This window comes from Heterodontus francisci, chromosome 23 (assembly GCF_036365525.1).
Source record: "Heterodontus francisci isolate sHetFra1 chromosome 23, sHetFra1.hap1, whole genome shotgun sequence".
NCBI classification, from domain to species: domain Eukaryota; kingdom Metazoa; phylum Chordata; class Chondrichthyes; order Heterodontiformes; family Heterodontidae; genus Heterodontus; species Heterodontus francisci.
In genome coordinates this window covers 12344218-12370529 of record NC_090393.1, presented here as the reverse complement: position 1 = coordinate 12370529, position 26312 = coordinate 12344218, and the positions used below count along the sequence as shown (strand labels likewise).

General features: G+C 44.0%; 1 protein-coding gene across 1 annotated transcript; it reads right to left on the bottom strand.

The window, feature by feature from the left end:
* Nucleotides 1–9680: 9680 nt before the first annotated feature.
* On the bottom strand, nucleotides 9681–25999 carry LOC137382899 (dentin sialophosphoprotein-like). The gene is made up of 3 exons (XM_068055476.1): nucleotides 25946–25999; nucleotides 21265–22107; nucleotides 9681–11066 (listed from the first exon to the last, which is right to left on the bottom strand). Exons 1-3 carry the CDS (start codon nucleotides 25997–25999, stop codon nucleotides 10608–10610), a joined length of 1356 nt encoding a protein of 451 aa, XP_067911577.1. The 3' UTR covers nucleotides 9681–10607.
* Between the last annotated feature and the right edge of the window lie 313 nt (nucleotides 26000–26312).

Below are 26312 nucleotides of genomic sequence, written 5' to 3'. Positions count from 1 at the left end.
AAAAGAAGGCCTATTATAAGGGGTTGCCAAGCCCTGACAGGAAAGACATTTGCATAGTAACAGACAGTGCTTGGAAAGGACAAAGGGGCCACTCCCTGCTCCAATTTAATCTGCAATGGACTTTTGATTACCAGCGTTGAAGGTGGAGATGTTAGCATTCCAGATTAACTGCTAAAATGGCGGAATACACAAACAGACTTGGTCAGACCAGTTTAGTCACATGACTAACTAGCTGTTGGAGTTTTTTGAATTTGAACTGACCACAGAGCATTTGAACTGAGAAAGCTGTTTGCTCCTGGACTGAAAAGATCTCTTTCCTGTCTGCTCTCACCTCGCTCTCACCAGCTTCAGAAACCATTGAAGACACATGAACCCCAAAAGAGAAAAGTCTCCTATAGTGAACAAAGTTTAAGAAGAATACTGGGCCCCAACAAAAAGCAGGAATTACCTACAAAAGGACTACAGTGAGCTCGAAGCACAGTGACAAAAACTCTTCTCATATTGCCTCAAACCTCTCCACTTTATTTCTCTTCTGCTCTTTTCTGTCTCTATTTGCATGTGCATATCGCGTATACATGCTAGTGTGGGGCGCGCCGTGTATTCGTAGACGTTAACCGAATTAGAGTTTAAGTTTAAGCTTTAATATATTTCAACTTTTCTTAAAACCTGAGAAAACCTGGTTGTGCTCATTTCCTTGCCTTATATTGGAAAGTGAACAAGAATTCATCAAGGGGGAGTTCAAAACACGGTGTGTTTAAAATTAAAACTCTGTTATAATAAGACCAGGTAAAGGCTGAGAAAGACGCCGAGACACCTTTCTCACCTGGTCGTAGCAACATTTACATCCTTCCTTAAATAAGGAGACCAATACTGTACACAGTACTCCAGATGTGGTCTCACCAATACCCTGTATAACTGAAGCATAACCTCCCTACTTTTGCATTCAATTCCCCTCACAATAAATGATAACATTCTATTTGCTTTCCTAATCACTTGCTGTACCTGCATACTAACCTTTTGCAATTCATGCACTAGGACACCGAGATCCTTCGGCATCTCAGAGCTCTGCAATCTCTCACCATTTAGATAATATGCTTCTTTTTTATTCTTTCTGCCAAAATGGACAATTTCACATTTTCCCACATTATACTCCATTTGCCAGGTCTTTGCCCACTCACTTAACCTATCTATATCCCTTTGGAGCCTCCTTTTATGTCCTCATCACAAGTTACTTTCCTACCTAGCTTTATGTCATCAGCAAATTTAGCAACCATACATTCGGTCCCTTCATCTAAGTCATTTATATAAATTGTAAAAAGTTGAGGCCCCAGCCCTGATTCCTGTGGCACACCACTCATTACATCTTGCCAACCAGAAAATGACCCATTTATGCCTACTCTCTGTTTCCTGTTAGCTAGCCAATTTTGTATCCATGCCAATATGTTGCCCCTACATCATGAGCTTTTATTTTCTGTAATAACCTTTGATGTGGCACCTTATTAGTTGTCTTCTGGATATCTAAGTACAGTACATCCACTGGTTCCCCTTCATCCGCAGCACATGTTACTTCTTCATAGAATCCCAATAAATTGGTTAGACATGATTTCCCTTTCACAAAACCATATTGACTCTGCCTGATTTTTTAATTTATTTATTTAGAGATACAGCACTGAAACAGGCCCTTCGGCCCACCGAGTCTGTGCCAACCACCCATTTATACTAATCCTACATTAATCCCATTACCCTCTCACATCCCCACCTTCCCTCAATTCCCCGACTGATGCTAGGAGCAATTTACAATGGCCAATTCACCTATCAACCTGCAAATCTTTGGCTGTGGAGGAAACCGGAGCACCCGGCAAAAAACCCACGCGGTCACAGGGAGAACTTGCAAACTCTGCACAGGCAGTACCCAGAATCGAACCCAAGTCGCTGGAGCTGTGCGGCTGCGGTGCTAACCACTGCACCACTGTGCCGCCCTGGATTACCTTGAATTTTTCTGAGTGCCCTCCTATAACGTCTTTAATAATAGCTTCTAACATTTTCCCTATGACAGATGTGAAGCTAACTGGCCTGTAGTTTCCTGCTTTCTGTCTCCTTTTTGAATAAAGGATTTACATTGGCTATTTTTCAATCTAATGGAACCTTCCCCGAATCTAGGGAATTTTGGAAAACTAAAACCAACGCATCAACTATCTCACTAGCCACTTCTTTTAAGACACTAGAATGAAGTCCCATCAGGACCCAGGGACTTGTCAGTCCGCAGCTCCAAAGATTTGCTCAGTACCACTTCCCTAGTGATTAGAATTTTCCTGAGTACCCCCCTCTCTATCATTTCCTGATTTACAGCTATTTCTGGGATGTTACTTGTATCCTCTGTAGTGAAGACTGATGCAAAATACCTGTTCAATTAATCTGCCATCTCCTTATTTTCCCTTAATTCCCCAGATTCACTTTCTATAGGACCAAAGCTCACTTTATTAACTTTTCTTTTTTAAATATCTATAGAAACTCTTACTATCTGTTTTGATATTTCTAGCTAGTATTTTGAACAAATTCTCTTCAGTGTCCTGGCCAACATTTATCCCTCAATCAATGTCACTGAAATACATTATCTAGTCATTATTACATTACTATTCGTGGCACCTTGCTGTGCGCAGATAGACTGAAGAGTTTCCTACTTCACTTCAAAACCACTGAAACAAAAAGTTATTACCCTATGGAGGCTGTGAATTGGAAGGAATTTAAATTGGGATCTATATGGAATATGGATTAAGTACTTCAAAAAGTACTTATTGAATGTGAAGCAGTTTGAGGCATCCTGACATAATGAAAGATGATATATAATTGCAAGTCTTTTCATCTGTCGGGTTTCAGGTCTGGGGAAACACATGGTTTTCAATTGGGTGGAGAGTGTATATATCGCAATAAACAAGGTATCACAATTGTGTGGAAAAAGTAGGATGGACCAGAGGGGCTTTTCCTGCCTGTCATTGGTCATATGTAGATTAGAAACTGCCTGTAACCACCTAGCTCTTCCTCCAAAGTAAGAAGGATCTGGAATGCACTGCCTGAGAGGGTGCTGGAGGCAGAAAGGGTGGAGGAGTGCGACTAGCTAAATTGCTCTTCCAAAGAGCCAGCACAGACTCGACAAGGCTGAATGGCCTCCTTCTGTGCTGTAAACATTCTATAATTCTATTCTTTTGTGGCATTTCTCATGGATAGTTTTTGGTTAAGAGCATGATTGCAGTATGGTAGCTGTTAAAACAGAACTCCAGTAATTTCCTCTTCAGTGCTCCCAGTACAGTTTTCTATGTCAGGAGCACATGCCTTACACCTCAAGCATTCTTCCATCCAATTCCCTATCTGAATCTAAGTTCCATACATGAGCTCCTGGTATGCAAAGGTGTGCGATTGGCATACCAAAGATGAAAATTTAATCCCAGTAGTTATGTGCACTGCAAGCAATCTGAGGAAAGTTGATGCAGAGAAAATGGAATCCACAAATAAAAGAGTGGATAGAACTAAGTGGGGAAAGTCAATGGCATGAAGAAGGAACAGAGTAAGAGACGAGGAACTCCCAATTAATGGAAAATGAGACAAAGGATTACCCGCCAACTGCAGAAGATATAGTGGAATTTGAAAAGAAACTAGATAGCCAGAAACAGCACTTGTTCGGAGAATATGATGTTCAAGAACTTTGGACATGGTGATGACAAATGTTTTACCAAAGCAACTGACAAAAATTAAGTATCTTGTGTTGGTTGGTCCTTTCAATCTAGCTATAGTAATAATTGTTAAAAAAATCAACTGTAGTTTGAATCCTTAACTCAATATACAGTTTCAATTTTTGTCAGTTACAGACTTGAGAAAAATTCAAACTTAAAGAATGCTGCATGATTGGTTCCATTTATATACAACTTAGTTCCCTTTTTAAATCGAGTGACTAATTATTCAAAATCCAGAAAATTTCACTAACTCTTTTCCAGGATATAGAATTAACTAAAAACAAGAAATGCTGGAAATACTCAGATGGTCTGGCAGCATCTGTGCAGACAGAAGCAGAGTTAACGTTTCAGGTCAGTGACCCTACATCAGAAATGAACTGTTCCATTTGAATCAATGAAACTGTTTGGAAATTTCTGAGGAAGTCAATTTAGAAATTGCTGAGAGAAGGAACTAGTTATTTTAAACTCAATTTTGAATAAAAAAAACAGCACAGTTGGGCCAAATAGCCTGTTTCTGTTCTTATATAATGGAATGTACATCCTGTGGCATATGGGAAGTCATGGGTGCACCATGTGTCCTAGGCAAACACATCAACAGGAAGTGTAAACGGCTGCAGAAGCTTGAGCTCCAGGTTTCGGAATTCAAGCGGCAGCTGGAGTCATTGTTGTGCATCCGTGAGGTGGAGGACTACATGGATAGCACTTTTAGGGAGGTGGTCACACCACAGGTTAGGAGTATGCAGGCAGAGAGCGAATGGGTGACCGCCAGGCAGTCTAAGAGAACCAGGCAGTGCAGGAGTCCCCTGAGTCTATCTTGCTTGCTAATTGGTTTTCCATTTTGGATATTGGTAAGAGTGATGGTTCCTCAGGGGAGTGCAGCCAGAGCAAAGTCTGTGGCACCCCAGTGGCTCAGCTGCACAGGAGGAGAGGAAGAAGAGTGGAAGATCAATAGTGATAGGGGATTCAATAGTCAGGGGATCAGACAGGCGTTTCTGCGACAGTAAATGTGACTTCAGGATGGTGTGTTGCCTCCCTAGTGCCAGGGTCAAGGATGTCACGGAGTGGCTGCAAGACGTCCGTCTAGGGGAGGGTGAACAGCCACAGGTTGTGGTCCACATTGGTACCAATGACATAGATAGGATGAGGGATGAGGTCCTGAAAGCAATTTTAGTGAGTTAGGAAGGAAATTAAAAAGCAGGACCTCAAGAGCAGTAATCTCAGGATTACTCTCAGTGCCACATGCTAGTGAGCACAGGAATAGGAGGATTGATTGATTGAACATGTGGCTGGAGAATTGGTGTAGGAGGGAGGGCATAAGATTTCTGAGGCATTGGGACCGGTTCTGGGGCAGGTGGGACCTCTACAAGATAGACGGGCTACACCTTAACAGGACCCAAACTAATATCTTCGCAGGGAGATTTGTTAGTGCTGTTGGGGAGGATTTAAAATAACTTGTCAGGGGGATGGAAAACTTAGGGATAGCTCAAATTGGAAGGAAGTAAAGCTGGTAACAGGAGGTAGAAAAGTAGCAAGTGATATTAGAAGGCAGGCGAAATAAAGGTGAGCATCAACTAGGTTTAAAATGATGAATAATGTCAAGAATACAAGGTTAAGGACACTCTACCTGAATGCACGCAACATCGGCTTTATTTATTGTACTCCTTGCATTTAAATAAATACCCTTTAACCCTGCCAAATTCCTGTGCTACACACTTTTTAACCTTCTGTCTTTCAGAGTGACTCGCTAATTTTCTGCCTCCCGTTCCCTGCCATGAAATTGTCCTATTGGGCGGCACAGTGGCGCGGTGGTTAGCACCGCAGCCTCACAGCTCCAGGGACCCGGGTTCAATTCTGGGTACCGCCTGTGCGGAGTTTGCAAGTTCTCCCTGTGACCGCGTCGGTTTTCGCCGGGTGCTCTGGTTTCCTCCCACAGCCAAAGACTTGCAGGTTGATAGGTAAATTGGCCATTATAAATTGCCCCTAGTGTAGGTAGGTGGTAGGGAATATGGAATTACTGTAGGGTTAGTATAAATGGGTGGTTGTTGGTCAGCACAGACTCAGTGGGCCGAAGGGCCTGTTTCAGTGCTATATCTCTAAATAAAATAAATAAGTCTGCGCTTAGGTTCCCATCACCCTGCCAAACTACTTTAAACCATCCCCAACAGCACTAGCAAACCTTCCTGCAAGGATACTTATCCCAGTCCTGTTCAGGTGTAGACTGTCCAGCTTGTACAGGTCCCACCATCCCCAGAACCGGTCCCAATGCCCCAGAAATCTGAAGCCCTCCCTCCGGCACCATCTCTCCAGCCACGCATTCATCTGGTGTATTTTCCTATTTCTATACTCAGTAGCACGTGGCCTTGGGAGGAATCCGGAGATTACTACCTTTGAGGTCCTGCTTGCTAATCGTTCCAACTCCCTAAACTCAGCCTGTAGGACCTCATCCCTCTTTCTTCCTATATCGTTAGTACAAATGTGGGCTACGACCTCTGGCTGTGCATCCTCGCCCTCCAGAATGCTCTGTGGCCGCTTGGTGATAACCATGACCCTTGCACCAGGGAGGCAACATACCATCCTGGAATCACGTCTGTGACCACAGAAACGCCCATCTGTTCCCCTAACTATAGAATCCCCTATCACTAATGCTGCCTGTCCTTTCTTCTCCCTCCCTGCACAGCTGAGCCACCCATGGTGCTCTGGTCATGACTCTCGCTGCACTCGCCAGAGGAACCCTCTCTCCCATTGGTACTCAGAACTGAATAGTGGTTAGAAAGTGGGATGTCCACCAGGGCTCCTGCACTACCTGCCTTGACCTTCTTGTCTGTCTGGCAGCCACCCAGTCCCTCTCTGCCTGTGCTCTCTTAAGCTCCAGGGTGACTACCTCCTGAAATGTGCTATCCACATAGTTCTCTGCCTCGGGGATGCACTACAGTGACTCCAGCTGTGGCTTGATTTTCGAAACCCGGAGCTCCAGCTTCTGCAGCCGGTGCCACATCCTGCAGATGTGTTTGTCTAGGACACATGGTGCATCCACGACTTCCCACATACCACAGGAGGTACATTCTGCTTGGCCGAGCTGCCCTGCCATTACTTAGCTTTACAAACTAATTATTGCTTGTGGAATAACTTACCAGTTACTTGCCAGTCAGCTTCTTCCCCTGTACCCTGGAGGCTGAAGAGGCAGAAAAGAAAAGAAAGACAGCAAAGAACACCTTTATCCCTTCATCAGTGACATCGCTCACACACAACTCACAGCCTCACTCTGTCCAGACAACACTATTCTAATTAGTAATTATTAATAAGTTACACTGATTAAAAAACTAACCTTCGCACTTACAAGATAGCTATAATGATCTGACTGGGCATAGTCAACATGGATTTATGAATGGGAAATCATGTTTGACGAACCTGTTGGTGTTTTTTGAGGATGTTACTGACAGAATTGATAAGAGGAGTCAGTGAATGTAATATACTTGGATTTTCAGAAGGTTGGTTAGCAAAATTAAAGCACATGGGATAGAAAGTAATATACTGGCATGTATTAAGGATTGGTTAACAGGCACAAAACAGAGAGTAGGAATAAAAGGGTCATTCTCACATTGGCAAGCTGTGACTAGTGGGGTACTGCAAGAATCAGTACTTGGGCCCCAGCTGTTCACAATATCTATCAATGATTTAGATGTGGGGACCAAATGTAATATTTCCAAGTTCGCAGCTGACACAAAAGTAGGTGGGAATGTGTGTTGTGAGGAAGATGCAAAGCGGCTTCAAGGGGATTTGGCAGATGGAATATAATGTGGAAAAATGTATGGTTATCCATTTTAGTAGGAGGAATAGATGTGCAGAGTATTTGTTAAATGGTAAGAGATTAGAAAGTGTAGATGGACAAAGGGACCTGGGTGTCCTCGTCAATAAGTTACTGAAAGTTAGCATGCAGGTGCAGCAAGCAATTAGGAAGGCTGATGATATGTTAGCCTTTATCACAAGAGGATTTAATTACAGGAATAATGAAGTTTTGCTTCAATTGTTTAGAACCCTGGTTAGACCACATTGGAGTACTGTGTGCAGTTTTGGTTCCCTTACCTTAGGAAGGATATTATTGCCGTAGAAGGAGTGCAATGACGGTTCACCAGACTTGTTCCCAGGATGGCGGGACTGTCCTATGAAGAGAGATCAGGGAAACTGGGCCTGTCTTCTCTAGAGTTTCGAAGAACGTGAGGTGATCTAATTGAAACCTACAAAATACTTAAAGGGATAGACAGGGTAGATGCAGGTTAGATATTTCCCCTGTTTGAGGAGTTTAGAACCAGGGGGACACAATTTCAAAATAAATGGAAGGCACTTAGGACAGAGAAGAGGAGAAATGTCTTTACTCAGAGGGTTGTGAATCTTTGGTATTCTCTACCCCAGAGGGCTGTGGAAGCTCAGTCATTGAGTATGTTTAAAGCAGAGATTGACAGATTTCTAAATATCAGTTACATAAAGGGATATGGGGATAGTGAGGGCAAAAGGCATTGAAGTGGATGATCAGCCATGATTGTATTGAATGGAGGAGCAGGTTTGATAGGCTGAATGGCCTACTCCTGTCCTATATATTCTCTGTAACTCTGAGAATGCAAGCAAAATTCGATTTGACACTTCCGAGAGAAAGTTTCAATTAGTAAATGGGCCCACAATAATCGGAAACTGAAGAAAAGAAATACTGTAACATAAAAGTTAACATAGATTTAGGTTAGTACTTATTGTCTCATCCTAACTCATTTGGCTGCCTTCTTCTGTGGCAAAAGGTTATGGTCTCAAAGCCCCATTACAGACTTGAGAACATAATCGAGGCTAACACCTGAATGCAGTGCTAAGGGAATGCTGTATTGTTAGAGGTGTCACCTTTTTGATGTGAAGCATTGGTCATCTCCACCAGCTCAGGTGGTTGCACGGCACTATTTAAAGAAGAGTGAGAAGTATTCCCAGTGCCTTGGCCAACATTCTTCCTCATCGAGCACCACCAACAATACAGATAATTCAATTCATCATTTGTTGAACCTTGCTGTGCACAACGTGCCTGCTTTGAATACTTAACAGCAGTGATTGCATCTCAAAAGTAATCTACTGGTTATAAAGTGCTTTGGGGTGCCCTGTGGATATGAGAAGGTGCTATATAAATTCAAGTTCTTTCTTACATTTGCAATCATTATATTGTTTTTCCACTTGGAGTTAAGTGGAAGAGTTTCTGCTATAAGTATTTAACAATCATATGATTGGTATTTATGTGCTTGGTCATTTTTTAAAAAATAAATTCACTATTTGCTTTTTAAGTTAAAGTAAAGTATAAGGCTTAAGGACAAGGGAGATCCTATGAAACCACAGGATGAGACTGATAACTAAAAATAATTAAGAGATAGCATTTGCTATTTGGTTATCCCAGGCAAGTTACAGAAAGCTTACTCAATATCACAGTTAGTGTAGACACATCTAAAGGTATAGGGAGTTTTGTTCACTAGAAAAATCTGAAATATGAGACTCAAAATAACTTAGAATAATACAAAATACACAACGGATCCAAACTTTTGCAGAATCTTAAATGTACTGTATTTTTACATTGTCTGCAAATCAAATTAGCTCACAATTGGTTTTGGTAACTTTGTTCACTTTATGTAGATAAGAAAGAACAAAAGTGGAAACACTGACCCCTTTCAAACTCTATTCAGCATCTCCTCCCAAGTCTGATACTGTACCTCTATTTCCTTTATTTTAAAATCAGTTTCTTATCCACAACACATTCTTCTTGGATTCCTATGAATTTTAGATTACTCAGTAATCTTGCATGTGGAACGTTGTCAAAGACCTGCTGGAATTTCAAATGAACTACATATCGCATGTAACTGTAAATCGATGTCTGTCTCAATAGTAAAGCAGGAATTATATTTTAATAAAGGTTAGAACTAGAGAGGAGAAGCAAGTCAGAAAGATGGAAGAGCTAGGAATTGCATTACCCGTATAGAAAATAAAGGAATTACAGGACTTATGTGAGACATCTTTGCCAGGGAATGAAAACGATTGGCTTCTGAGGCCGGGGAGGGTGGGGGGATTGGGGAAAAGAAACAAGAAGGCAGCAGCTGATGCTTTTTTTCAATAAAGTTTGCATTTAATAGTTCTAATAGTAGATTTACTGTTGGCAGAGATAAAAATTGACTTGGATACTCCAGTCTAATCAGAATCCGAGGTGCAATAGGAATTGAAACGGACCTGACAGAAGGGCAAGGAATTATATTTTTAATTACAGCTGGAATAATATGAGTTATTTGCTCTAGACGTGCTGCACTGACACGTCCTTGAAGCCATGAATAAAGCTGTTTCACCGAAAGGAATAGAAGTCTGATCATTTCACATGGGTGTCAGAACAGGCCGTTTTCAGGCAGCAAGACACTGATTAATTGATAATCAACATCCCAAAGGTGCCTTTTTGAAGACCAATTGGGAATAGTTTGTTTTTTAACACAGCCTCTCACAACGGGTGCTACCAACACAGTAATCCCTGGCAAGGTTAGCACATCTGGCTGGCCACCTTTCCTTCCTGAGTGCCATTCCCTTTTAAGAGTATTTTCAAGATGACTGTGCTGTAGCAGTGACAGCACTTAGTAAGGCCAAAAAGTTAAATAAGTTATCAAAATAAAAGAAAGGAGCATACTATTATTATTCACCAAAATAATAAAATACATGAACAGTTTTCCTTTCTTCCTCTCTCTCTCTCCGTGTCTCCTTATCCCTCTCTCAAAACTCAAAAAAAAACATTTGCACATTACACTATGGCACAATTTGTCTATTTCTAATGAGGGAGAGAGAGAGGAATTCAGTGTTAGATGTTTAAATATGCAACCAAAATCATAATTTTGGAAGAACAGTGGGTGTAGATCTGGCATTTGTAGTGGCATCTACACAATGCTTAACACAGGCTGAAGATTGTTGGCTGTTAAGCCCGCTGCTCTTTTTTGATCTCCGACTGGACTTCAATTTGGGCAAAACCGCGCCAGATTTAGTGGCCGTCTTCCATTGGCCTCTATTCTGAGCATTCGAGTAGGCCTCGGGGCTTTCAAATTGTTCCTGGGAACTGCACTCTTCAAAACATTGTCTTGGGCCACAAAGAGCAATCCCTATTTTTTCAGCAAGTGTGTCTTGTTTTTTGATTTTTCTCATAAAGAGTGAAAATGTCGCAGAGAATAGTGAATTAGCAATTTTCATATTCCGCGCCTTCAAATCCTCAGGATGGGGACGCATGTAAGTTCTGCAGATGATTTTACAGGCATCATCTCTATATCGTGATCCTCTTTCTTTCCTTGGGTTCTGTGCACAGAAAGAGGCTTCATCAGTAGCAGTAATAACAACAGTAGAAATGTGTAAATTGGATTAAAAACAAGAAATGATTGAAATACTCAGCAGGTCTGGCAGCATCTGTGGAGAGAGAAGCAGAGTAAATGTTTCAGGTCAGTGACCCTTCTTCAGAACTGCAGTTCTGATGAAGGGTCAGTGACCTGAAACGTTAACTCTGCTTCTCTCTCCACAGATGCTGCCAGACCTGCTGAGTATTTCAATCATTTCTTGTTTTTATTTCAGATTTCCAGCATCTGCAGTATTTTGCTTTTATGTAAATTGGATTAAATGGTTCTGCGAACAGCTAGTGCCAACCATTTCTATGGTTCCCCGGAAAGTGCTGGATTGCATGACCCTGAAACTCCTGGGCCCTGGGACAGGGTTAGTATTTTGGCCACATTGGCAGCAGTGAGGCTGGGATTTGGGGCAGTTCCCATTACCCCCAGGGTTCTATTTCCTTTTGGTTCTGTCAGAAGTCCTGGCACTTTTGGGAGCAGGTACATAAATACATCATTGATTCCTCACATGCTCCCTTTTTGGGGATGCCTGTGTATCCCGATGTCCAGCATTATTAGGGCAGTTTGGGGAGTTTAAAATTTAACTGCTGGTTTTGGCTGTGCAATCATGGAAACATAGTAACAGAAGTAGACCATACAGACCCTCAAAGCTGTCCCGCCATTCAATTAGATCTGTATTTTAACTCCATCGACCTGCCTTGGCTCTGTAAACTTTAAGACCCTTGCCTAACAAAAATTTATGAATCTCAGTTTTGAATTTTTCTATTGATGCCCAGCTTCAACAGCTTTTTTTGGGGACGAAAATTCCAGATTACCATTACCCTTTGTATGAAGAAGTGTTTCCTGACATCACCTCTGAATGGACTAGCTCTAATTTTAAGGTTATGCCCCTTTGTTCTGACTCCCCACCAAAGGAACATCGCATTGCAGGCACCCCAAGTCAACTCTGCCATGTACCAGAACCAAAAGAGATTCTACTCCCTCAATATCCAGCTGGTGTGCGGCCATAGACAGTGAATCATGCAGGTTAATGCCCAGTATACTGGGTGACAAAGGCTATCTGCTGACCACATGGCTGATGACTCCGGTGCGTAATCCACACACGCGTGCATGGCCTGCATACAATGAAAGCCATGCTGCCACTCAAAATGTGCTGAAACAACGGTTCCGCTGCCTGAACCACTCTGGAGGATTCCTGCAGTACTCAGCAGAACAGGTGTCAAGACTCGTGGTGATCTGCTGCATGCTGCATACCCTCGCCATCGTGAGGGAACGGGCTTTGCCACCAGCTACACGGCCAGGAGCATGAGGAGGAGGAAGACGAAGTGAGAAGGCAACATAGACAGTCTCCTTCTGCCTGGGCTGTCTGTGAAAAACTAATTTGAGTGTGACACCAGTAACTGCAACGCAATTTTCCATTCACCAACAGTCCCATACCTTTCTTCCCTCTATCACTGACCATCACAGTGTGCACAACACAAACCTAAAAACCACCACAAAATAAACGTTCCAAACCAAATTTATAAATTAAATCATGCCATATTCTAAACAAATATCAGGTGCAGTAGTATAGTGGTTATATTACTGGACTAGTAAGCCAAAAGCCTGGACTAATAATCAGGAGACCCACCATGGCAGCTGGGGAATTTAAATTCAGTTAATTATCTGGAATAATAAGCTAGTATCAGTAATGGTGACCATGAAACTACTGGATTATTGTAAAGCCCATCTACTTCACTAACGTCCTTTAGGGAAGGAAATCTGTTAGCCTTTATGTGACTCCAGACCCACAGCAATGTGGTTGACTCTTAACTGCCCTCTGAAATGGCCTAGCAAGCCACTCAGTTAAATAAAAAGTATGAAAAGCTATAATCCACATGTTTCAAGAAGGCCATTAGTCACCACCTTATCAAAGGCAATTAGGGATGGGCAATAAATGCTGGCTTTGCCAGCAATATCCACATCCTGCGAATGAATAAATTAAACATAAGCTAATCACCCTTGTCCATTCCCTTAGTGCTTGCCTTCCATGTGCCTTTGCCTGTCCTTGTGCTCGTATGTGGTGCTATCCCAATGGCTGCAACATGGTTGATGGAAGGCCGCTGACTTTGAGAAAAGGAGACTGCAAATGGTCTCAGAGGACAACCATGAGATGCTCTGGGGCTAGAAGGCAGAGTGATAGCGGTGTGAGGCCCAATGCTGTCATTCTGAGGGTAGACATCATGTTTGTGCTCCATGGAGTCACTGTCGCTCCCCTGGGGTGGTGCCTCAGCAATCTAAGTAACTTGTTGGAGTACAGATTGTTGAAGCGTTGTAACACCCTGAAAGCCCTATAATCCATAGCCAGGATGGCAGCAATCTGGCCTTGCATGGAAGCAAGCTGACCTTGCATGACGGCAGCCCAAGCTTCCACTGCAGCACTTAGATGTTGGGTTGCAATGGAAGCTGCAACATTGGCCATCAGATGCTGCGTCATGGTCGAGTCCACCACAAGTGTACGAGCAGAGTGGGCCACCATGGAAAAAATGGGCTCCAAGCTCTGCGCAAAACCATGTGCCAAGTTAATGTAGGACTGCTCCATATTCCTTGACACTGAATGAAGGCTCTCTGGCAGGCTTCCCAATGCACCAAGCATTTCATTGTGCGTACCCCTCAGCTTTCTTCTGTAGTCTGCCCCATTAAAGTCCTTATCTGAATCCTCTGCAGCAGAATTTGTGTGCGACCTTGCCAGTCAGCTGGCACCTGTACTATCCTTGCCCCCTGCCCTGACTACAGGCCACTTGTGCCTGGTGTCTCACCATGTGCAGATCCTGCTTCTGTGCTACCCTCTAAAATGTGTGAAGTGTCAGTATCTGAGCTGATGGCTGCAAGGGTGAAATCGAGTGACGGCGCATCGTTAATATCATTGTGTTCTTGTTGTTCCTACTTGGACTGGTTGCACTTTTTGGGTTTCTGAAAGGAGAAGGGCACAAGGGTAAGGCTGTGGTGCGGGGAGGGCGGAAAAGTAAGAGGTGCATGCCTACACAATCTGCAGCTTGCAAATCAGAAGAGAGTGTGGGATGTGAGGGGAGGTGGGATGTGAGAAGGAGAATTAGGTATGAGAATACCATTATCTTCAATGGTTTCAGTTCTGCCACTGGCCATGGCCTCAGCAATGGGCATCCCAATAACAGCCAGCATCATCTCCTCCATGGGGATTAGGACGTGCAGGTGGGCCTGATTCCAGCCCGCCCCTCCCCCACCCCGCCCCCTGCCTCTAGTTAATTCCTCCTGCCTCTGGCTGTGCACCACCTTATCCTGTAAGAGATCTGGAAATGTGTCAGTGAGTGCCGTGCAATCTGTTTGGATTATGTGGCTGTCATGGTTGAATAGTGTGTGCAAGCAGTGACATGTAGGCATGAGGCTTGCAAGAGTGCTAAATGTGTGAAGGTGCGGTGGAGCATACGAATGTCAGGTATGAGCTGTGCTTGATAGAGGTTGTTGATAGGCGAGTGATGGGAGTGTGACGAATTGAGCAATGTCTGAGGGTGGTAGTGCAGTTGGTCGGATATGGCATTTAAAGACGCATTAACTGACCTTGACCTCAATCATCACAGCTGGGGCAGTGGTGGGGACACTAGAGTTGGTCTCAGTATCCCTGGGTTAGGAAGAGGGGGAAATGAATAGTCTAGTTTCTCAATGCTAGTCTTTATCCACTGACCCCTTCTAGAATGTGCACATGTTGATGCTGGGCTGTGGTGTGGCATCTGCTGTGATCAGAGCCGTCCTGTCAAGACTCACGCATGAATAATGACCACTTGTGTGTCATAGAGTCATAGAGTCGTACAGCATAGAAACAGACCCTTCAGCCCACCACGTCCATGCCGACCATAATGCCTATCTATACTCATCCCACCTGCCTGCATTAATTCCATATCACTCTATGCCTTGCTCATTCAAGTACCTGTCCAGATGCCTCTTAAATGTTGCTACTGTTCCTGCCTCCACCACCTCCTCTGGCAGCTCATTCCAGATACCCACTATTCTTTGTGTGAAAAATTTACCCCTTTGATCCCCTTTAAACCTCCTCCCTCTCACGTTAAATCTATGCCCTCTAGTTTTAGTCACCCCTACCATGGGAAACAGACTCTGGCTATCTACCCTATCTATGCCTCTCATTATTTTATATACCTCTATCATGATTATGATTATGATTAGAGATACAGCACTGAAACAGGCCCTTCGGCCCACCGAGTCCGTGCCGACCATCAACCACGCATTTATACTAATCCTACACTAATCCCATATTCCTACCAAACATCCCCACCTGTCCCTATATATTTCCCTACCACCTACCTATACTAGTGACAATTTATAATGGCCAATTTACCTACCAACCAGCAAGTCTTTTGGCATGTCCCCTCTCAGCCTCCTTCGCTCCAGGGAAAACAGACCCAGCCTATTCAATCTCACTTTATAACTCAAGCCCTCCAAACCAAGCAACATCCTTGTGAATCTTTTCTGCACCCCCTCTAGCTTAATCACATCTTTCCTATAGTGCGGCGACCAGAACTGCACACAATACTCCAAATGCGGCCTAACCAACGTTATGTACAACTATAACATGACGTCCCAACTCTTGTACTCAATGCCTCAGCCGATGAAGGCAAGCATGCCATATGCCTTCTTTACCACCCTGTCTACCTGTGTTGCCACTTTCAGGGAACTATGTACTTGCACCCCAAGGTCTCGCTGCTCAACAACACTCCCCAGGGCCCTGCCATTCATTGTATATGTCCTGCCCTGGTTTATCTCCCCAAATTGCATCACTTCGCACTTGTCTGCGTTAAATTCCATTTGCCAATCCCTTGCCCACTTTACCCCACGATCTATATCCTGTTGTAACCTTAGACAACCTTCTTCACTGTCCACTATACCACCAATTTTGGTGTCATCTGCAAACTTACTAATCATGCCCCCTACATTCACATCCAAGTCATTAATATATATGACAAACAACAGAGGGCCCAGCACCGATCCCTGAAGCACACCACTGGTCACCGGCCTCCAATCTGAAAAACAACCCTCCACTACCACCCTCTGTCTTCTATCACCAAGCTAATTTTGGATCCAATTTGCTAGCTCAGCCTGGATCCCATGTGTTCGAACCTTCTGGACCAGCCTACCATGTGGGACCTTGTCAAAGGTTTTGCTAAAGTCCATGTAGACAACGTCCATTGCTCATCAATCCTCTTGGTCACTTCCTCGAAAAACTCAATCAAATTCGTGAGACATGATTTCCCAAGCACAAAGCCATGCTGACTATCCCTAATCAGATCTTGCCTTTCCAAATGCATATAAATCCAGTATCTTAGAATCCCTTCCAATAACTTTCCCACCACTGATGTGAGGCTCACCAGCCTGTAATTCCCAGGCTTATCCCTCCTGCCCTTCTTAAATAAAGGCACAACATTAGCTATCCTCCAGTCTTCCGGTACCTCACCCGTGGCTAACGATGGTACAAAAATCTCTGCCAGGGCCCCATCATTCTCCTCCCTTGCTTCCCATAGCATCCTAGGATACACCTGGTCAGGCCCTGGGGATTTATCCACCTTAATGTGCTTCAAAACCTCCAACACCTCCTCCTTTGTAATGTTGATATGCTCCAGGATATTCCCTCTCTTGAACTCACTAGCTTCCATGACCATCTCCTTGGTAAATACAGACGAGAAGTATTCATTTAAGACCTCGCCCATTTCCCGTGGCTCCACACATAGATTACCACACTGATCCTCAAGGGGACCTATACTCTCCCTCGCTACCCTTTTACTCTTAATATACTTATAGAATCTTTTAGGATTCTCCTTTATCTCATCTGCCAGGGAAATCTCATGGCCCCTTTTCGCCCTCCTAACTTCCTTCTTAAGTGTACTCCTATACTCCTCGAGGGACTCGCTTGATCCCAGATGCATATACCTGACATATGCTTCCTTCTTTCTCCTGACCAGACCCTCAATATCCCTCATCAACCAAGGTTCACTAAACTTGCCAGCCTTGCCCTTCCATCTAACAGGAACATGCCAGTCCTGAACTCTTCCTATCTCTCTTTTAAATGCCTCCCACTTGCCAGACGTCCCTTTACCTGTAAACAGCCTCTCCCATTCAACTTTTGAGAGTTCCTGTCTGATGCCATCGAAATTAGCCTTCCCCAATTTAGGACTTCAACCTGAGGACCAGTCCTATCCTTTTCCATAACTATCTTGAAGCTAATAGAGTTATGGTCACTGGTCCCAAAGTGCTCCCCCACTGACACATCAACCACCTGCCCAGCCTCACTTCCTAAGAGGAGGTCGAGTGTAGCCCCTTCTCTAGTAGGGCCATCCACGTACTGCTTCAGAAAAGTATCCTGGACACACTTAACAAATTCTTCCCCATCTGATCCCTCAGCACTAAGGCAGTCCCAGTCAATATTAGGGAAGTTTGATTAAGAATAGTCAGCATGGCTTTGTCAGAGGGAGGTCATGCCTAACAAATTTGATTGAATTTTATGAGCATGTGACCAGGTGTGTAGATGAGGGTAGTTTACATGGATTTCAGCAAAGCCTTTGACAAGTCCCACATGAGAGACTTATCAAGAAAGCAAATGCACATGGGATACAAGGTAACTTGATAAGGTGGATTCAAAATTGGCGTAGCTGTAGGAGACAGAGAGTGATGACAGACGGCTGTTTTAGTGACATAGATGACTATGTGGGGGGTAGGATCAGTAAGTTCGCGGATGACACAAAGATTGGCCGAGTGGTTAACAGTGAGGTGGAGTGTCTTAGGTTACAGGAAGATATAGACGGGATGGTCAAATGGGCACAAAAGTGACAGATGGAATTTAACGCTGAAAAGTGTGAGATGATACACTTTGGAAGGAGTAATGTGACACGGAAGTATTCAATGAATGGCCTGACACTGGGAAGTTCCGAGGAACAAAGGGACCTTGGTGTGTTTGTCCATAGATCTCTGAAGGCAGAAGGGCAGGTTAATAGGGTGGTGAAAAAGGCATATGGGACACTTGCCTTTATCAATCGAGGCATAGATTACAAAAGCAGGGAGGTCATGTTGGAGTTGTACAGAACTTTGGTAAGGCCACAGCTGGAGTACTGTGTGCAATTCTGGTCGCCACATTATAGGAAGGATGTGATTGCATTGGAGGGGGTGCAGAGGCGATTCACCAGGATGTTGCCTGAGATGGAACATTTAAGCTATGAGGAGAGGTTGGATAGGCTTGGGTTGTTTTCGCTGGAGCAGAGAAGACTGAGGGGTGACCTGATCGAGGTGTATAAGATTATGAGGGGCATGGACAGGGTGGATAGGGAGCATCTGTTCCCCTTAGCTGAAGGGTCAATTACGAGGGGTCACAAGTTTAAGGTGAGGGGCAGGAGGTTTAAGGGGGATTTGAGGAAGAACTTTTTTACCCAGAGGGTGGTGACGGTCTGGAATGCACTGCCTGGGAGGGTGGTAGAGGCAGATTGCCTCACATCCTTTAAAAAGTACCTGGATGAGCACTTGGCATGTCATAACAATCAAGGCTATGGGCCAAGTGCTGGCAAATGGGATTAGGGAGACAGGTCAGGTGTTTTAATGCATCGGTGCAGACTCGATGGGTCAAAAGGCCTCTTGTGTGCTGTATTATTCTGTGATTCTGTGATTCTGTGAAGTTAAAATCACCTACTATTACAACCCTATAATTCCTACACCCTACATATATGCTCCTCCAATTCCCTCTGACTATTGGGGGGCCTATAGTATAATCCCATCAAAGTGATCACCCCTTTCTTATTTCTAAGTTCTACCCGTATGGCCTCGCTGGACGTTCCCCCCGGGATATCCTCTCTAAGTACTGCCGTGATGTCCTCCCTAATCAATAGTGCAACTCCCCCTCCTCTCTTACCTCCACCTCTGTCACGCCGGAAGTATTGGTACCCCGGAACATTGAGCTGCCAGTCCTGCCCATCCCTCCACCATGTTTCCGTAATAGCTTTAATATCACAATCCCATGTACCGATCCATGCTCTGAGTTCATCTGCCTTACCTGTAAGGCTTCTTGCATTAAAGTAAATGCAGTTTAGCCTACCAGACTTTCCACGCTCCCTGTCCTGTCCTTGCCCGGCCTGCCTACTGGACTTGCTTGCTTTAACCTCTACATTTGCCTCAACTATCTCATCAGAGAGACTACTACTTTTGGGCCCACCCTCCTGCAAGACTAGTTTAAACCCTCCCGAGTACTACTAGCAAACCTTCCCGCAAGGATATTGGTCCCCTTCCAAGACAGATGCAACCCGTCCTTCTTGTACAGGTCACCTCTGCACCAGAAGAGATCCCAATGATCCAAGTAGCTGAAGCCCTCCTGCCTACACCAGCTCTTCAGCCACGCATTCATTTGCCTTATCCTCCTATTCCTACCCTCACTAGCACGTGGCACAGGGAGTAATCCTGAGATTACAACCCTAGAGGTCCTGCCTTTTAACCTTCTGCCTAACTCCCCATATTCACTTTGCAGGACCTCATCTCTCTTCCTGCCCATGTCATTAGTACCAATATGGACCACAACCTCTGGCTGCTCACCCTCCCGTTTCAGAATGTCCTGTAGCCGCTCTGAGACATCCTTGACCCTAGCACCAGGGAGGCAACATACAAACCTGGAGTCTCGTTTGCGGCCACAGAAACACCTATCTGCACCCGTTACGATAGAATCCCCTATCACTACAGTTTTTCCACACCTTTTCCTCCCCTGCTGTGCAGCAGAGCCCTCCATGGTGCCACGAACTTGGCTGTTGCTGCTTTCCCCTGGGAGGTCATCCTCCCCCAACAGTATCCAAAGCGGTATATCTGTTTGAGAGGGCGATGGCCACAGGGGACTCCTGCACTACCTGCATGCGCCTACAACTCCGCCTGGTGGTCACCCATCCCCTTTCTTCCTGTGCAGTCATTACCTGCGGTGTGACCACCTCACTAAACATGCTCCCCCTCAGTGAGGGGGAGTTAATGCTTCAGGAAAAGAGGGAGGGGATAAAACTGGTGAAGAGAAAACCCCACAGCACCTGAAATGATAATGCCCATCTCATTATTGCACGGAATTAGTGAGATACATTAATGTGAGATGTATTTGTCTTTAGAACTGACAACCAGTCATTTTATATGACTAGAATCACATGCTGGCACACCTTTGTTTCAATTACCTGCACAGTCAGTTGAATCACAGCTGACAAGATAAATAAATCCAACAAATTTTATATGGTTGTATCTGATTAATTAAACAAATTAGAACCTGATTTTTTTAAATGCTACGTTGTCAAATGCTTCAGAAATACAATTGTGGGCACCGCACATTTCTATCTCGAAGAATAATCTACTGAATTATAGTGAAGCTAACCTTTCCTTTTGTTAAGTGACTTTTATACCATGACAACCAGTTTGGTACCTATTTCACAGCAATGCAAACTTGACAATATTGAGTCTTATGACTGGGTACACACTGCTTTTTAAAATCTTAAGAAGCAGTTCAGCAGAATCGTCCCTCAGGAAATGAACTTGGTTGGATAGAGTCCATGATAAAACAAACTGTATGTAATCAGTGAGAGGAATAGGATTGCTCATTCCAAGTTTTCATTTACCCCTATGTGTGATGCCGGTCAACGAATGGGGGTAATATCATAGCCAAGCATAATCTTCGCAGCAGATGCTAGCTCAATTAATAATTTTAAATCTAAGATCCATAGGCTTCTGCTAGCCAAGGGTATTAAGGGGTATGGAGACAAGGTGAGTAAGTGGAGTTAGAATGTAGAACAGCCATGATCTAAATCAATGGCAGAATTGGCTCAAGGGGTTGAATGGCCTATTCCTGTTCCTGTGTTCTTCTTATATGATGTCAGCACACACATGAACTGACTGGCAGAAGTCATTAAATAGGTATTGGGAGTGGGAATGCTAACTTAGTTTAACTTTCTGTCAGCTAGAATTAACTACTTCAGTTGTATTCCCCACCAGCGCCAGCCACAAATAGATTTCAACATAATCACAGTTTTGATCTGTCAAGCAACGCTCTTTCATTGGCCTGTTGGGTTTTTCGAGTAACACTATGGGGTCAATTTGTTTTAATCACAAATGTCTAAAAATTAACCTACCTTCCTTGTTGTGGATGATTTGCTTTTGAAATAGCATACTTGGTCAGCTGACGTTTTGGGATCATGTGTAGGATTGGATTCAGCTGCACCTTTTCTAGAAGGTGCTGAATTTACTTTGGCACCAGAAGTGTTGTTTCTGTGGCTTGCTGAATTTGCTTTGACACCAGAAGCATTGTCCCTGTTCACTTTAGGCTTTGGTTGCGGTGATTTCCCTTGAGTTGATTCTGAAGGTGTCTTTGAACTTCTCGGTTGGCTTGACTGCTGTGTTAAATTTTCATCGTCCAAATTGCTGCGTTCATGTGGCACACGTTTTGGCAGATCTGGGTCAAAATTAGTCTTTCGTGAATCGGTTAAATCTTTAACTTTTTTCTCAAAACTTCTTTTAATATCCAGCGTACTACCTCCTTGCTTGGAACGATTGGCTGATGTCTGGTATTGGGAGCCAGCAGAACTTCTATTTGATATTTTTTCAGTCACCAGTTTTTCAACCAATTCCTTCACAACATCTTCCAGAACTTTTAAGAATTTGCTTTCTTCCAAAACTATCACGAGGTCATCACATGACACTTCGGATGATTCTGTGCCAACTTTAGGTGCGCTTTCTGATCGCTGTTTTTTGGATTTGCTGGCTGATGCTTGCTTTCGGGACTGGTGGTCAGTTGGGTCACTGTGTGTGGTACTAACAAAAGATGCATTGTCTTCATTTGTGTGAAATGATGAAAATGCTGAAGTTACATTGGTTTTGGAGTCATCTTGATTTTCAGAAGATCCATACTGTGTGGAGGCTCTTGGTGGGTTTTTTTGGTCATTTCCAATGGTGTTTACAGAAACTAAATTTGAAATCTGAAAGACACAAATTTATTCCCAGCAGGGTAAACTGCAGTATCAAATTCAGTAGGAATAACTGTAAATAGCATTTTATATGAATATATTCCAAACAAAAAGAAGGCAATTGTTGCTGTGAAAGTGATGTAATTTTCAGCAAAAAAGCATGCATGATAACAATGGTACCCATTCTACGGCTCTCTCTATTTTATTGGCGGCTCTCAACAAACCAATCAGTCCAGAGACCTCTAGGCCTACATTCATGGCCTACCCACCAGTCAGATATTTACTAAACTGAGATATGATGCCAAAGTAAAATACTGTGGATGATGGAAATCTGGGAAAAAAGGCAGAAAATGCTTGTAAACACTCAGCCGGTCAAGCGGCATCAGAAAGGTCATCAGCTGCTGCCTGACCAGCTGAGTTTTTTCCAGCAATTTTGTGTCTTTATTTCAGATTTAGTGCTGATTCCTGCGCTTTTCTTCCGCTCCAGCAAAGGAATGTTAATGGGAAATAAAAACAAGAAATGCTGGAATCACTCAGCAGGTCTGGCAGCATCTGTGGAAAGAGAAGCAGAGTTAACGTTTCGGGTCAGTGACCCTTCTTCGGAACTGACAAATATTAAAAATGTCACAGGTTATAAGCAAGTGAGGTGGGGGTGGGGCAAGAGATAACAAAGGAGAAGGTGCAGATTGGACAAGGCCACATAGCTGACCAAAAGGTCATGGAGCAAAGGCAAACAATACGTTAATGGTGTGTTGAAAGACAAAGAATTAGTACAGAATAGGTGTTAACGGACTGAATATTGAACAGCAGCAAGTGCAAACATGAAAAAAAACAGTGGGTAAGCAAACTGAACAAAACTAAGATGGAAATGAAATAAATGAAAAAAAAAGGTTGTAAAAAATGTAAAAAAAGAAAAAATCTTCCCCTCCCTTCCCCTGTCAGCATTCCGAAGGGATCGTTCCCTCCGTGACACCCTGGTCCACTCCTCCATTACCCCCACCACCTCGTCCCCATCCCATGGCACCTTCCCCTGCAATCACAGGAGGTGTAATACCTGCCCATTTACCTCCTCTCTCCTCACTATCCCAGCCCAGGGTGGCACAGTGGCGCAGTGGTTAGCACCGCAGCCTCACAGCTCCAGGGACCCGGGTTCGATTCCAGGTACTGCCTGTGTGGAGTTTGCAAGTTCTCCCTGTGTCTGCGTGGGTTTTCTCCGGGTGCTCCGGTTTCCTCCCACAAGCCAAAAGACTTGCAGGTTGATAGGTAAATTGATCATTATTAATTGTCACTCGTGTAGGTAGGTGGTAGGGAAATATAGGGACAGGTGGGGATGTTTGGTAGGAATATGGGATTAGTGTCGGATTAGTATAAATGGGTGGTTGATGTTCGGCACAGACTCGGTGGGCCGAAGGGCCTGTTTCAGTGCTGTATCTCTAATCTAATCTAATCTAATCACTCCTTTCAGGTGAAGCAGCGATTTACTTATACTTCTTTCAATGTAGTATACTGTATTCGCTGCTCACAATGTGGTCTCCTCTATATTGGGGAGACCAAGCGCAGACTGGGTTACCGTTTTGCGGAACACCTCCGCTCGGTCCGCAAGCAGGACCCTGAGCGTCCGGTTGCTTGCCATTTCAACACTCCCCCCTGCTCTCATGCTCACATCTCTGTCCTGGGATTGCTGCAGTGTTCCAGTGAACATCAACACAAGCTTGAGGAAGAGCATCTCATCTACTGATTAGGCACACGACAGCCTGCCGGACTGAACATTGAGTTCAATAATTTCAGAGCATGACAGCCCCCCATTTTACGTTCATTTTTAGTTGTTTTTTCTTTTTTTTTTCTTTTTTCTTCTTTTTTTCTTTTTTTACATTTTTTACAACCTTTTTTTTGCATTTATTTCATTTCATCGTAGTTTGTTCAGTTTGCTTACCCACTGTTTTTTTTCATGTTTGCACTTGCTGCTGTTCAATATTCAGTCTGTTAACACCTATTCTGTACTAATGCTTTGTCTTTCAACACACCATTAACGTATTGTTTGCCTTTGCTCCATGACCTTTTGGTCAGCTATGTGGCCTTGTCCATTCTACACCTTCTCCTTTGTTATCTCTTGCCCCACCCCCACCTCACTTGCTTATAACCTGTGACATTTTTAATATTTGTCAGTTCCGAAGAAGGGTCACTGACCCGAAACGTTAACTCTGCTTCTCTTTTCACAGATGCTGCCAGACCTGCTGAGTGGTTCCAGCATTTCTTGTTTTTATTTCAGATTTCCAGCATCCGCAGTATTTTGCTTTTATTTTAATGCTAATGGGAGGCAGGGTTATTCCAAGGTTAGAAGTAGGAGCAGGAGTAAGCCATATGGCCTCTCCAGCCTGTTCCACCATTCAATGAGATCATGGTTGATCTTCTACCTCAGTTCCGCCCTATTCCCATATCCCTTGATTCCTGTAGTGTCCAAAAACAATTGTTTGGACATTTCTATCTTCCTCTGGACAATTCCCTGGCCTCCACTTGGCCATCTACTGACAGCAGCACAATTAAATCAAGAGCTCACTGAGTAGGGAATTCCAGGTGTGAGTCATAGAGTTATACAGCACAGAAACAGGCCCTTCGGCCCATCGTGTCTGTGCCGGCCATCAAGCACCTAACTATTATAGTCCCATTTTCCTGCACTTGGCCCGTAGCCTTGCATGCTATGGCCTTTCAAGACCTCATCTAAATACTTCTTAAATGTTGTGAGGGTTCCTGCCTCCACCACCACTTCAGGCAGTGTATTCCAGATTCCAACCACCCTCTGGGTGAAAATTTTGTTCCTCGAAACCTCCTGCCCCTTACCTTAAATCTGTGCCCCCTGGTTCTTGACCCCTCTGCTAAGGGAAAAAGTCTCTTCCTATCTAACCTATCAATGCCCCTCATAATTTTGTATACCTCAATCATGTCCCCCCTCATCCTTCTCTGCTCTAAGGAAAACAACGCTAGACTTTTCAGTCTCCCTTCATATCTGAAATGCTCCAGCCCAGGCAACATCCTGGTGAATCTCCTCTGCACCCTCTCCAGTGCAATCACATCCTTCCTATGGTGTGGTGCCCAGAACTGTACACAGTACTCCAGCTGTGGCCTAACTAGTGTTTTATACAGCTCCATCATAACCTGGATCCAAGGCCCAGCACTCTCTGCTAAATCATGTATCATCATCCCACAGGATGGGCCTCAAGCAAGACATTGGTGGAAACCATTGCCCTTGGTAAAAAGTTAGTTACTCTGCAACAAAAATAAACATCTAGCTCAGGATTCAGGCAATTTGCCAAATTCCAATTTAAAAACAACATCTCAGAATGGCTCCATTCTTCATATCATTTGGTATCATTCCAGGGTAGATTTTAACTATTGGGCGACCGATTGGCAGAGCATGCTGGCTGGCTGCCCAATAATGCCAGTGGGAGGATATGTCCGTTCTGAGGGCTGGGCATCATTCCCATGTCCACAGTGATCTATGAGCACCAGAGGGGTTCCCGCTACTGTGGATTATTATTATGGAACCCTAGGGACCACTCTTGCTACTCCTGGCCCCACAAAAATAATTTTAAACCTACTGTTTTTATTCTGCTTGGATGTACCTCCAGGTAAAATTGGGCAGAGTGTACACAGCGCGCGCTCCACCCAGTTGTCTCCCAACATGGCAGTCAGGGTACTGTGTAGATCAATGCCAGCTGAATCGGGAGGGGGAATGGGGCAGTAAGTAAATCCACTTGATTTTCGGGGGTGGGGGCGCTGGGGGCTGTCATGCTGTTACTGCTCTGCAGAGCCAGTGAAAATGTCCTCCCTCTGTCTTTCTAATTGTGCTTACTTTATCTTCTGATGATTCTTCATCATCAGCAAAGTAGGGGCCATATCTTGACATCCTTTCCCTTACGAGACTGTTGTTGCCAATGCTTGGCTAGCAGTTTACCTGGAATGTGAATAAGAAGAATATCAGGATTTTAACTGGTGTACTGTGAAGACTTGGCTCCAGGATCACCAGCTTTTTATTCAATTTGTTCCAGGAATGTGGACAGCAATGGAAAGGCCCAGCATTTACTGTCCATCCTCAGTTGCCCTGAGAAGATGGTGGTGGTGAGCCTTGTACTTGAACTGCCAAATTCAATTTTAAAACCGTCAAATAGCTACCTTGTATGTGATAAGGTTAGTACCACTAAGGTTTTTTAATCAGTGTA